Source organism: Harpia harpyja, chromosome 16 (assembly GCF_026419915.1).
Source record: "Harpia harpyja isolate bHarHar1 chromosome 16, bHarHar1 primary haplotype, whole genome shotgun sequence".
NCBI lineage: Eukaryota > Metazoa > Chordata > Aves > Accipitriformes > Accipitridae > Harpia > Harpia harpyja.
Window position 1 is genome coordinate 13,091,436 of NC_068955.1, and position 14,057 is coordinate 13,105,492.

General features: G+C 40.3%; 1 protein-coding gene across 1 annotated transcript in view; it reads left to right on the forward strand.

Annotated features, from left to right (window-relative positions):
* LRRC56 (leucine rich repeat containing 56) overlaps nucleotides 1-14,057 on the forward strand; it is a 66,399-nt gene that overhangs the window by 18,451 nt on the left and 33,891 nt on the right. The window contains exons 4-5 of the mRNA XM_052811498.1: nucleotides 4,379-4,466; nucleotides 11,425-11,485. Of these exons, the coding sequence (XP_052667458.1) occupies nucleotides 4,379-4,466; nucleotides 11,425-11,485 (149 nt within the window). The remainder of the gene's footprint in view (nucleotides 1-4,378; nucleotides 4,467-11,424; nucleotides 11,486-14,057) is intronic.

A 14,057-nucleotide genomic window follows, 5' to 3' on the forward strand; every position in this document is an offset into this window, starting at 1 on the left:
CCAATTGAGGAATTTACAGAGAGTTGCAAGTGGGACTTGAGCTGGATTTCCCAGCATCCCCAGGTGACTGTTTTGCCAGTTGGGAAGCTCTGCAAGCACAGAAGTATTTTTTCACTTGCAGGTTTTTACCGAATACTTATTGGCTCTTCTTGTCAGTCAGAGGACAAGCTTTCCAAACTAGTGCACACTCTCCAGTTAGATATTGGCCAGACATTTTGCATGATAGGAATGGTTTGTGAGCCATCATGGAGCTGCTTCTTAAAATACTGGCTAAATTATTTACCAATAGCTCCTGCATGGTCTCATGGAAAATAGTTTTACTCCTATTTTGAAGGAGGTGCAAAAATGTAAAGTGAACTTTATCTGTCTTTGTTTTACTTATCATGTATTCATCTTCAAAGAATTGTGCAGTGCTTTACCATGGAAATTTATCCTTTCAAATAAACAAATTTAGGGTGGAGTATAACGCTTGCTGCCCAGAATCAAGCTGTCAGGCCACCTTCTTGAACATCATGTGCCAGAAAGATTTTGAAGTCTCATTCTTCAGAAAACATCCTCCTCTTCTATCTAACCAATACCTACCTTGCTGCACAGTAGATGGATGGCAAGAAGAATCCTCTCTGAACACCAACAATCAGCCTGGAATTATAGTTAGTTTTTTCAAGGTATCTTTTTGATGTAAAATAACTTTGAGTATATCCAACTCTGCCTAGAACAGATCCTTGGTCCCTTTTTGTCTGCTCTATGTTGAGGCTGAGCAGCTGTAAACAGCCAAAGAAATCCCTAGATGGCACAGCACCTTCATGTCTGTAAGCATTCCTGGGGCACAGGCAGAGAGACCTTCTGTCCCAGGCTGTCAAAACAGCCCTTTGAGCTGTGGGCAGGCAGTCTTTACCTGAAGCCACAGTGGGATACATCTGAATTAGGGCAGGAGCCTGTCCTAGACCTGGTGTGGCCGGAGGAACAAAGAGATGCAGAGCGCCTTCTTAGCATCACTTCTACCCCTGTGGTGCCAGACATCTCTGTCCAAGCTGATGATTGCTTCAGTGTGTTTGGCCATGATTTTTTTTTTTTCCTTTTGTTACCCAATAGCAGCAAAATTCTTCCTAAATATCCCTCCTTTCAAATTTTGATGAAGGTTCCTGTGCTTTGACATTAAACAACAACATAAAAGGGAGATCCTGCTAAATATGTGTCATCTTTGTTTAAACATTTCAACGTCCTTCCCTAAATCTCCCCCATTCCTGGTGCCAGAATTTTAGCTGTGACATGTGAAGCGTATCGCACTTCCAGCTGCACCAGTATGCCAAGAAAGGTGTCTGGGTAGTAGGAGTGTCCTAACTATCTTCCACAGGAACTGTTCACCACGTAACCTCTTGAACTGCCTCCCTGGCCTTTTGCTTGCTAACTAGGTTGCAGTCAACACCTGGGGTCTCTGTGCTTCTAGTGCCTTTAAATGAGCTCATATCCTCAACCCAAGAGCATTTCTCATTTCCTTCATGTAGTGCAATAGCTTTTGCATCCCATGGCCAATCGGTTCCAAACTCTCCAGGCACCTCCTTGGTATCAGCAGATAGAAGGACAGTGACTTTCACAGAGACTCTTGGAAAAGCAGAACAGGGAAGTGGGGACCAAGAACACATGGAGTCTGTCGCATCTGTTTAGCACATGCTTTAAGGCAGCTATCTATAGTTCAAAGAGCTGGTGATGGCAACCAATAACGCTTTCCAGCACTGGAGCCACAGCTCTGCTTGTTGCAGTACAAAATATGGATGCACTAAGCAGCTTATCTCTCAGACAGGGGAAAAAGTACAAATGGTGGATCTGGAAGAGGAAAAGGAGGGCAGAGAAGCACACTGGTAATTCCTGGTATGAGGAAAAGGAATAGGGAACCCTAGAAGAGAAGAGAATATAACTTTATGCAGCTTTTATGCTTGGATTTTGAAAGAGGAGAACAAGGAGCAGAACTGTGAAAGGAGGCTGTCTAGAATACAGCAGCAGGAAGAACAGTGTGCAGGGAACTTGCAGACAGCAAAGGAAAAAGGCAAGGGCTCCTCATAGTGCCAGGACCTTCTGCTACTCTACTGACCCTACTTGTTCTGAGACTTCTTCGTATTCTGTCTTCTAACAATGTAGGCTCTTAAGACTGTTTTGATGGGGGGGGGGGGAGGTATTTTTCAGAAGCAGCTTCCTTTAATGACAATAAGCTTGTGTCCAAGTCCAGCAATCCAAGTGCATGGTTGTGTGCCAGGACATCAGCTAGCTCTTGTTTCTCACATACTCTCATGCTATATGACAGGCAGTGTCATGCTGAAAAGGGTTACTGCAAAATGTGTCTTGCAGTGAGGAATCTTGTGTTTACCTGGGGGGAGAAAGCAGTCTGTAGTTGGTAAGCTTGCCTTCTTTGCAAGAGCAAACCCATTTTTGTGGTGGCTGCATCTGGGGATAGAAAGTAAATTTCTGGATGCGTTTGGGGACTCCCAAGTTTTCACCTTAGACCTTTGTTTCTCATACTCTAGTGGGGAGGCAAGAAAGTCTAGAAGCTTTCTTAGGTTCAGCCTGCTTAAAATCACAGTTTACAAAAAGAAGAGTAAAAAATAATTTTAAACACAATGTTTTAAAGACAATTTAAAAGCAGTTGAAGATTTTGGATAATTCTGTTTCTTAGGAGTCCAAGTCAAGACGTCACAAAGGGATCCAGTTTTTCAAGGAGGGATGCTCAGCATTTTCAGGAAACCATGCCCTTTTAAACTGTCATCTCAGTTATACTAGGACTGTGTTTGGTTCTTTGTAGGAGGATGTGTAACCATCAGAGTGAATGGAGTTGCAGCTGCTTGTGCACAATACAAATTTTACGTGATGAGCAGGAATGTTGCAACCGCTGGTTTTCCCTGCAAAATGAACTGGATGTTCTTGTGGTTATTTTTTCTTCCCAAAACTCATAAACAGAGGTGGTCCTACGCATTCCCTTCTAATGAATGATTTCCCCCTTATTAAATAAACTAAAGAATGTTGTAACTTTTTAATAGTAAGAAAACTTGTCTCCTGTACTTGGAGGTTGTTGAATGACTTCCTGCCTTCATCTTAAATAGAGGGGCAAAGGGCAGGTGACAATACTTCTTTCAACCCACCCTGTTGATTGCATTACTGAGGAGGAGGCACTGATGCCAGGGTCAGCTGTTTCTTTGAAGTGGACTTTTTTAGCCCCAGGTCCTAACTCTTTTGGCACAGAAGGGTGAAAATTTAGCGGTTGTATCAGTATGCATAGCATCGACTCTCTCAGACAGTTATTGTGACACAAAAGCATTGTTTCTCATCTCTCGAGTGTTTCAGACCCTCTCCATGAACCACTAACCCATCAGGAAGAAAGGATACAGTTCTCTCCTGGTCTGTTTTGTTGAATTTGTGCCTGGAAGGATCCACTAAGCACCCAAAGCTGATGCAAAGAAGGTGGTGGGACGTGTAGCCTCAATGAGAGAAGCTGGGGAGAGAGGAGATGGGTCATAGCAAGAAGGAACAGGGTATGAGAGCAGTGGTAACTTGAGGTTGCTTCAGCTGCTTGTGGAATTGGCATCTTAGGACTTCACAGCCTTGCTGTAGTTTTCACTGCTGTCCTAGAGCTTCCCTCTCTCCTCTGCATATAGTTTCTGCTCGTTTCTGTCCTCCTGCTTACCTCTGCCAAGGCAAAATCTACATGTACATATCAACACAGACTTTAGGATATTAGGAAAGATCCTGCATTCACACACACACGCACCCTTGCTTAATGCAGTGGTTGATCCTATTACTAAGATTTTTCAGAAATAATGAAAGATTTTGGAGGCTTCTATTTGCATTGCCTAGGTCTTTTCAAAGGAATTTGTAATTCTTGTAATTAGTGTTGTCTTCTTTCAGAAAAGTGAGCTGCTTGAGCTAAAATCATGTTTACTTTTCATAGTTTTGGGTTGAAAGGCTAAACAGTGTGTTTTGTCGAGTTTTACTATGTAGTGCCTTTTTGATTACAGGTGATGCTTAAGGGTAACACTTCCTATCTGCTGAGGATTAGTACAAGACTTAAGCAAATCTTAAAGTATGGACATACTGTTTAAATGAAGTTAATTGTCATGTAAGTCTGTTGTTGATTTGCAGCTTGAAAGTAACCCTCAGCCTTGACTTTTTAAGCAATGTGGAAGTTATGTGAGACTAGAATAATTCAGAGCCATGAGGAAAAAAGATATCCGAATACTAAATTTATTTCACTGTGATCGCACATCTAGCCATTTTGACCTGGAGTATGTGTTGACAAAGCACTGTTTGAAAGCATTTCTACATCTTTTTGCTCCTGTGTCAGCTGGTTTATTGCATAAGAGTATGCATATATCTCTGCTTATCTTTACAGAAAGTTTTGACAGGGGTAGATGACCTGCAGCAAGTGAAGGCCCTGGAGATGCGAGTAGACACAAGAGAGAAGAGCTTGGGGAACTTTGGTAAGAAAACACTTTATCTTCTGCTCACCGTCTCAAATTTTCCTTTATTGTGTCTTGAAGCACGACTGGGGACTCAGAAACCAACAGCCAGTGTAAAGTACTGTCCTGCTCAAGAGCTCTTGAAACATAATCTCCCTGGTACCTCTCACTCCTTGATCTCTGTTTTCTTCTGTAAGGCTCTGAATAGGCCTGAAAACTACGGCAATGGGATGAGTGACACCGCTTCTGTCTAAAGCCAATTAGTTTGAACAAATTCCTCTTGAATGACATGCCTCTAGGCCCTAAATGAGGATTTACTGATTACCTTGCCCTCTAGAGTACTTGGCGCTACTCTAGCGAAACAGTAGCCAAAGTTCAGTTTCTCTCCACTGTAAGATTTCCCTATGGCTGAGAAATTGCTAGTGGTATCAGGCTGCTCATGCTGCCAGCAGCCGGTCTTTACATCCTGTACTGCCTCATTGAGCTGTGCTGGATGATGTGCTAGTTGAAGGTCCTATAGATACGTCATTTTGATGAGCCCCAAACAGCTCTAATGCTTGTGATTCATTTCCATGTCATCATCACTGCACTGGGAAAGTAAGGAAGTACCAAAGGAATTCCCTTTGTAGCAGAGTTAACACTGAGAATATGAAACCTTCCCTTTTTCCAGTACTGGCAGTCATTTTCTGTCATGTGGATTCCCATCACAACCAAGTCCATCTTCTGCTACGTTGAAGCTGAGTAACTAGTGCAGGGTAATGTTTTCTGTGCCAAAAGGAGTCACATCCCCAAAAGTGGGTGCTGGTATTTTCAGCCAAGCAGTTCATTTTCATGTGCAAGTGACTATAATGTTAACAGCCGATTAGCTTTAGTGGGTCTTTTGATCTCGATTTGTCAAGAATGGTTAAGCAAGGACAGTGAAGGGGGGGTTTGTCTTGAATTATATAGCCACTTCGAATTGGTTATACTGTTTATTTCATAAATAGGTCTCTTTCTGATAGGCATCTGATAATTTAAGGTAAATTACATCCGTTTATTTCGGAGATCATAATCCATTCAGTCATGTTTCCTCCAGCTGATAAGAAAATCTCATTATGCCATTTCTACAATGCTTGAAAGTGGTGCTCCCATTCCTATGCCATTTTACATTAGCTGTGATAAGCTAGCAAAATGTTTCACCTTTTTCACTCTGTACTTTCCTTTCTTTTCCATTACTGAAATAAATCCCTTTCTTTCTTCTCCCTGTGATTAGGCTTTTGCAACTTTTACAAAATACAGAGCACTATTCCCATGTTGCAAACAATTTCCATCTTGTTTATGTCCCACCGTTTGCACCAAGAGTTGGCCCTTGAGGACTAGAAAAACCAGCAGCTGCAGGTCCCCACTGCTTTTGAGAATAACAGAATATCAAGACCATCCTGAATTTCCTTCTGTCCTTGTGTCTTTTTTTTGAAAGTGCATTTCTGAATTTTCTCCCTGTGAAAATCTCTTTGCAAATGTCAGCAGGTGGCTAGGGCAGAAAGTTTGCCACTTGATGTTTCCAGTGCATGCAGGTTTTTTTCACATGACAGCTGATTTTTAGGTGCATGGAGTAAGGCCTAAATTTTGAGCGGTATCGCAGGGCAGTTTGCACCTTCAATGTGAATGGTGTAAGCAAGACTGCTGTTGAAGGCGTCGGGCTCATTGCATGCTCCTTGCTGGCTGCCTGCCCCTGAAAATGTGCGCTGCTGACCTGGTCTCTGGTCACAGGGGTCCGGATAAATAGCCTGAGGGAAGGAGTTGGGTAAGAACCAGACCAACTGGAATGACAGAAGTTCCAGTGTGATAGAAGGAAAAGCTTTTCCACCATTAGGACAGTCAAGCGATAGGGGTATCCAAAGAGGTTTAGAGTCTTCATCCTTGGAGGTTTTCAAGACCCGGCTAGGTGAAGACCTGAGCACCCTGGTCTGATCTCAAAGACCTGGCTCTGAGCAGGAGGCTGGGCTGGAGACCACCGGCTGTCCTGTCCAGCCTGGACTGCTCTGCAATTTGGTGTTTCTGTTTGCATTCCAAACCTGGCTAATTAGCTTTCTTTATAGCCATATTAAATCACTTAACATTGCTCTCACTGTATTCCTCAGTTGCAGAAGGTGGGTAAGAGCATCCTTATCTTCAAGGAATTACTTGTTCGGATGATTAGTTCGCACTCAGTAAACAATATTGTTCTAACTTTTTATGTGTAAAGAAAAAATAGGCTGTACAAGCTTTTAAATGGCCTGGTAGAAGAGTTGCAAGTTACTAGACTGCACATAACTCCGGGTCACCTGGAACCTTGCAGCACTCGAACACCAAATTTACACCACAGTTTCCACTTGAGAAACGTTTCAATGTTTGCAGCCATACACAGACTGTAACACAAGCACTGAGGGCCTACATCTCCTTTAGCAAGATTTCCAGAGTGATTTAAAACATGTTGTTTGAGTTTTTCTTAGGAGCATTCCACTTTGGGATGTGCTAAACTTTAAAGCACCATCCTGGTAACCTTTCCCAGTTTGTCAGGTCAGCCTCTACACAATGGCGTGACATGGTGGGGAGGAACAGTTAGGTTTCTTAGGGACAGGGTGTGGGCTAAAACACAAAACGACCGATATTAAAATTTTTTTCATGTGATCAGTTTTAAAATTGAGGAAAGGCTTCATGCCAGAGCTTGAATCTGAGTCTTAGCAGGGCTCAGGGTAATTGCTGTTTGTTTTTAGCGCACCTACTGAGTAACAGGCGAAACACTGAACCGCCCTGGCAGGTCTTGTATCCAGCTCTGCAGATCTTGGATTTGACTTCTGTGCTCTTCAGCTGCATGTAGGCTTCAGTTCATACTCAAACAGATGGACTATTTCCTTTTCATTAGCTTATCCTTTCGGTTTTGATTGCTGACAGATCTGGGACCGCATTCATGACTAGCTCATAGAAATCTCTGTTGAAAGTAATGGTGGGATAGAGTCATTTAAGACACTACATAGTTCTCTTATTTGTAAGTGATTTTAATAGCTACAAATCAAGTTACCCACAGTGCTGTTCGCTGGTACTTATTGAATTGTTCCCTGCTGGTGGCCAGGCTAAGTTGATTACGTGTCTGGAGACTGCTGCTTCCCTTGCACACATTTTATCAACGAAAAGCTCTGCTAAAGGTTGTGCTAAGAAGTAGGCACACGTTATTTTTCACATAGGGTCATCATATCTCTTTTGTCTTGCTCTATTTGTCAGTATTCCTCCTGCGAAGCCAGGAGATGTTTGTCGGCAGCCAGCGTCGCAGCAGCAGGTGCTTGCGTGGTCAGGAAGCCAGTGTGGAGGCTGGAGGCGTGAGTCCGGCGTGCGCGTCCCTGCCCATGCTGGTCTGGGTTTAGCTGGTACTGACAAGCCTTGCTGAGAAGGTGCCACAGCACCTGCTGCGGTAGTGCTTGGGCAGGCTCTCCAGGAGTCACAAGTACGTACTGGGGCAGCGAGCTTATGTTAAACCCTGCACTGATTTGGGTTTTTTGTGAGATTCCCACCTCAGGTAGCTAGACTGCAGCTAGCTTGGGTTTGCCTGCAAGCGCTGCAGTCTTATCTCCAGTTGTGTTGTCCAATTCACCCCAGAAATGTGCAAAAAATGCACATTTAGAACACGCGTGGAAATAACATCAAGGTGAAGTATCTTGATCAAACACAGCTTAAGTGAATTAAATAGCCTGTTTAAGTTATGTATCAGGTTGCTCTTGCTAGAAGAGTGCAGCCTGTGTTCACGTGCCTGTTTTGTACTGTCGAATCAACAAAACACATAGGTTGCCTGATGCTAATGCAAGTATTTGTCAGTAATTTCGTTGTGTATGTTTTTCACTAGTCCATATTCCAGAAGGTATAACAAGTCAAGCCACGATGATTTTTTGTTAACAATAGAAAAACAAGACATATGATGCTACCTAAAGAATACATCGTAATGTAAAGTGTTACAAGTAGCTTGTACAAGTTGTAGCTTGTAGAATATAATAAAACCAGCATCTTGCCAGTTTTCTCCTTACTCCTAGTCAGTTATCTAAATGTCACTTTCTGTACCAAGGCAGCTCAGAAAGACATCTGCATTGCTATCCTGCTTGTGAAATGCAGCATTTGAGGCAATGTTGTTGAGTGTGCATGTATCACTTTTATTCACCTACCTTACACTTCGATTTCTTTCTGCTCTTTATTTAGTTTTGTTCCACTGGAATAGTACAGAAAATAGTTTAACACTAGTACATTGTTGGTGGTTAGTAATTTCAGAGCCATATAACAAAAGCGGTATTTAGTAAAAGGGAATCATAGGCAGATGAGGTAACATTGCTCGCCATTCTGAATTCTCAGCCTTGTACTGCGGTCATCAGCATTTTGCTGGACCATTCTTGTTTTTAAAAATCAAACTTATACAGTATGAAGGCAGTTTCAGGATGAGGAATATATTGTTTGTACTTTAAAAATTAATATTAGAAGTTAATATTGTTGATAATTTAAGAGTATTTTTATGTTAATGTAAGAATAAATTGCGTCCTTGCTCTCAGGAAAGATGCCATGAGGGTTAAAATGAAGAAAATAGAAGTATGTTGTTACATTTGGATAGATCTCTTATTTTGTCCTCTTCATTTTACAATTTTCTCTTCTTAACTCAATCTTCCAATCTCTAATCTATATATAAAGAACCGGGACTATAAAAACCAGCAAAATCAAACAGGCAATGAATTCTTAGCACCAAAGAACAATTACACATTGATATAAAACTTAAAGGAGGGAAGAACCTGCAGAATTGGAGAAATATATTGCAAAAGTCTTGTTGGCAGAATTTTGCACCACTGCACATAGTATACTTTTATTTCAGTCTAGTAAACAGCACATCATTAGAGCTTAACATTCTACAAGTTCCCAGGGGTAGATTGTGCCAAAATACAATAAAATGTCTGAGATGGAGGATCAGGTTACAATAATGAAATAACCAGATGTGAAAATTGTATCATCAGCCTGTCACTCTGCCTCTTTGAATCCTTTAATAGTTGTTTTTTTTCCTGAACCAACCCTAAATGCATTCAGTGGAAAGCTTTTTCTTGAGCACGTCTCTCCTTTTCTCTTGAGCTAGTCTTCTTGACTACTCATTCAAATCTTCTGCTTAATACTTCTGCTTAAAAGTATTTGCTTTGTAGTGCTTTGCAATAGCCTTTGCTTGGTAACCCTTTAACCTCTCTGGTTGAATCTGTGGCAAGGCTGCTGTGCTGGGACTGCATGCTTCTTGAAACCTTCTTCTCAGGTTTCTTATCAGAAACATGATAGCATCTTTTTAAATCTAGATTTTGATTTTTTTTTTGTGGGGCTTTTCTTAGTGCATGGATTATACCTGAGGAAGTCTTTGCTCAGTAGCTAGTATGACTGCTGTGAATAATTAACACAGATCCTAGTATCTCCTCTGTCAAGACTCCAAATTATTTTGTTACCATACTTTATAAAACTTGTTTGACATGAGAAAGTATGCACTGCAGGATGAGGATGGTGTGTTAGAATTTGTACTACATTTTTTATGGATTATGGAAATTAAAAAATCAGGCTAAAAAATTATACAATGTCTTTTGAATTTTTAATATTTTCTAAAGAGCTTTGCAAAGACATGATGTGAAATATTTGCGGTATAGCATGAAGATCAATATGTGTATTATAATCACTCCCAAATAGCATTAGATATAGATAATGCTTCTACTGAAACATGATTTATTGAAATGTTTTTGCCATAAATGCTCTTGTTCTGTTTGGGGAAATAGGATGAACAACATGACCTCCTTTGTTTGCTTTTGAGGTCCCACTCCCTTTTTCTTTTTTTTTTTCTTTTTATTTTTGTTTTTTTCTTTTGATACTTTGCGAAGAGCTGGAATGATGTCCTTCTGGACACTGCTAAATCACTCTTGCCAGAGAGAGATTACTCAGAGGACTCATAAAAATATTTGCTGAGAACAGATTTCAATGTTTTAGCAATGATCCAGTTTGTCTAAAATTGTTATTACCTCTACATGGGTGCATGTTATACTGGAGGATGCTCACCAGCCATGGGTAAACTCTGCTAGTGGGAATGGGTAAAAGTTTGCTGTTGTCATTAGCAAATGTTTCCTGGGACTTGAGCTTATACCCAAATTATTCTGTAGCTTGGAGAAATTTGAACTATGATTTTGGTTCAGAGATATCTGTAGAAGCAACCAAAAAGGCAAATGTCTCTTGGGAATACAAAAAAGCATTAATCAAAGTAATAACAACAGAATACTGAGGTTTTCATAGATATGAAACTTGTACAATTGAATAGTAAACAATGGATCACATCCAGAAAGTTAAAAGAGAAGGCAATGCTTAGCAAAACATAAGTAGCATTTTGGGGACCTCTGAACTATAAAAGATGGTGTTGTGATGTGGGAAATTATGCTTTTGTTGTTTGACTCAAAATTACATTTTGAAGAAATGTTACTTAGCTGTGTATCCCATAAGTTGATCACTACTTGCCATTCAATAGGTGGAAAAAGATCTTTGGGGAGAGAAGCAAGAGCAGTATGTAGATAGAAATCAGAGGTCATGGAATGCTATACTCTAAAACATCCCTTACCTCTTCAGAGTATCACTCAGTTAATAGTCAATAAGGGTTGAGCATCAGACCAAAGAAAATAGTCACCCATCAAACCAGTTTCTGTTGTCTGTCTAGAAAGGTGCTCTATCAGAATTGTCAGAGAGGGGTTCCAAGAGCTATGATTGCATAGCTGTGCAGACAATAAGTATGCATTGCAAAAATGCAAAGGGTGAAATATTTTTTGAGTGAAATAATCTCATTAATTTTCTTAGAAGAGGTCCAGCACAGATCTGGCAGAAACAGGTAAGAAATGCATGTAAAATTAGATGCTTCAACTTGTAATTGTCAGAAGTTTCCTTTACTGCCAGGTCTGCAAAGCGATTCTTTATTCTGTTCCTATAGGTGCCTATCTACCTAATCTGAGAGAACTGAAGTTGAACAATAGCTTGCTTGTGTCTGTGAGGTAAGAAATGAATGATAACTGAAACAAACATAAAGAATGACAGCCCTCAATTTTATTTAAGTGATAAAATCTTCATTTGTGCTGCTTTCATTTCTTCCATTTCCCCGTGCTGTGATAATGGATTAGGTCATGAATATATGCTCCTTAACCACATAAATTTGAGGACAGGACCTGAGCCGGAATAAATCAGTGTAGCTGCAATGGTGCTGATGAATTAGCCCCAGTCTGCCACCAGGGAAGTTCCTGCCATGCTGAAGTTCATGGAAATTTGTTGCAAATTTGAAAGGAGCTAGAAATTCGCCTCTTATCTATGTCTAAGCACTTGGATTTCTGAGTGTTTCAGCCTTTGGGCTTTTATTGTGCACAGTAGCCTGTTCTATACTGGTCAGACCAGTTCCTCAGCTGATGAAAATCACTTTGGCTTTATTGAAGTCAATGAAGTTGGGTTTATGAGAGCTGCTGTGAAGACTGCATGTCCCTGGCTTGCTGAGGTCCATGAAAGCATCACACATTTTCTTCCAAAGAACCGGGGAGTTTGCAGGTTGGGAAGGTAGAAGTGAAAATCGTCGCAATGAGGAGGCAGAGCTGTCTTCTCTCTCCTGTGCTGATATCTGTATTACCCTTGGTAATTAATGCATAGTGGAAAAGTACAGTTCATATCAGTAAATGGCTGTGTAAAGGCCATCTTTATGTTGAAGAGGACTGTCTCTGGCTTTGTACAGCTATCTGCTAAGTTTGTGGGGAAAAAAATTAGTGATTTTGCTGATTTTCCCTAAAGAGAACATATTCCCTGATAAGAAGTGGCAATAAATTCTTCTCGGTCTCATGCATCATCACTAAAGCAGCTAATGAACTTCAGTTGTCACACTTTGATCTTATTTTCCCTTGTTCTGGTGATGAGATGAAGTATTTGCAGTCTAAATTTTTTTTCCACCTTCTAGTCCATAACATGGAAAAGTGGTGATTCTACAGTGCTGCAATTATTTTAATGGCAACCTACCACTGTCATAAGCATGAAAATGCTCCATTGTTGCAATGGAGGAGTAAGTAGTGGGTGAAAAAAATTATATTTTTGACAATATCAAAAGACATTTTATTATATTAAAAAGAAAAAAAATTAAACAGAGGGATTTTTTTGGTCAAAAATCAATATTCTCTTAAAATGTGTCAATGGAAAATGTTTTGACCAGTTCTGCTGGTATTGAATACAGGATGCAGTTCAGGAAAATTAAACTGTTAATTTATTTGACTCAGGGCTTTAGTAGGTTTTTGCACATCCCTTTGTATTGTGAGACTTCTGTCATGAAAACTTTTCATAAACCATTTTGTGTGACCTGACATCCTTGTGGTCCTTGATGCGGGTTATGTTTGCTCTCGAGTTTTGATTTGATCAACTATAACGTAAATGTGTTTTGGCTTGGATATCAAGTCTAATATTGTGACACTTCCCAGGCACACAAACCCCAGGAGAAGCTATCTGCTCCTCCTTTAAATAAGCATGCTTTCTGTGTGCCGGTTAAATGCAATTGTCAGGGAACAGGTAAAGGAAGAAGAACAGTCTGTTAGCTCTCCCAGACCAGAAGTCGGTCAGTGTAGTACAGCAGTAGCTTTTCTTTATTAATTCCCATTTTGACAATCTGTCATTGATAAACACAGATCACTTAAGGGCACAGCCCATGCAAGCACAGCCTGGGTACTTGAACTTTATTTTTGGATGTCTGCATGATGTCAATTTAATGCCCATTAAAGCAACGTTGTTGTCGCAGCAGTATTGATGTCTGCTATAGCTAATGTAACATAGTTGCTTCTATTCTAGCTGGCTGTTGCTTTTTACTCAAAAATGTTTAAAAATCTTATTTCCAAATTAAACTTGCTGATGTTTGAATTCTGTCCAAAAAGTGACTATTTTGTTGTATTCAACCAAACCCTTGCAAGTGAGGTTTTTGAGGAAGATAGAAAAAATGTTCTTCCATGTCACTAAAAGTAATTCTCACAGACTTTCTCAGCCATAAGGTCAGAATCGTTGTGGTTGTAATTTGAAAATGGGCAGCAGATAACAGGAAATGTCTCATAAGGACAGACTGAAAGATTGGTTTGTTTACTGAAAAGAAGGTAAGGACAGAAAAGCAAGCAAAAGGTAGAGGGTGTTTAATATATACTTGGGATGTTAAAAGCAGACATTCTTTTCATGCTATATTATGTGAAAAAATGTATTATGGTGAATCATTATGAACAAAAGACTGTCAGGGTGTATGCATGAGTGGGTAATAAGATGGGAAACTTGCTTTTTGTCACTTTATTTTTGTTTCATTCTGTCTTGCGGGGTAGAATTTCCTAATTATTTTAAGGTTAAATGGAATTAAAACATCTTTTTTCAGTTTGAAAATGGGGGAAGAATTCTCTTGATAGTAAACTGTGTATAGGGAGATGTCAAAATAAGGATTTATGATCCTGACTTTAGTTACTCATATTTTTGAAATGTTTACTCCTGTCAACCTCGCATAGGAACTTAAGTTGTGAGGATGCTGAGGTGTGCGTTGCCATTTGCCGTTCGATAGAAATCAAAGGAGGG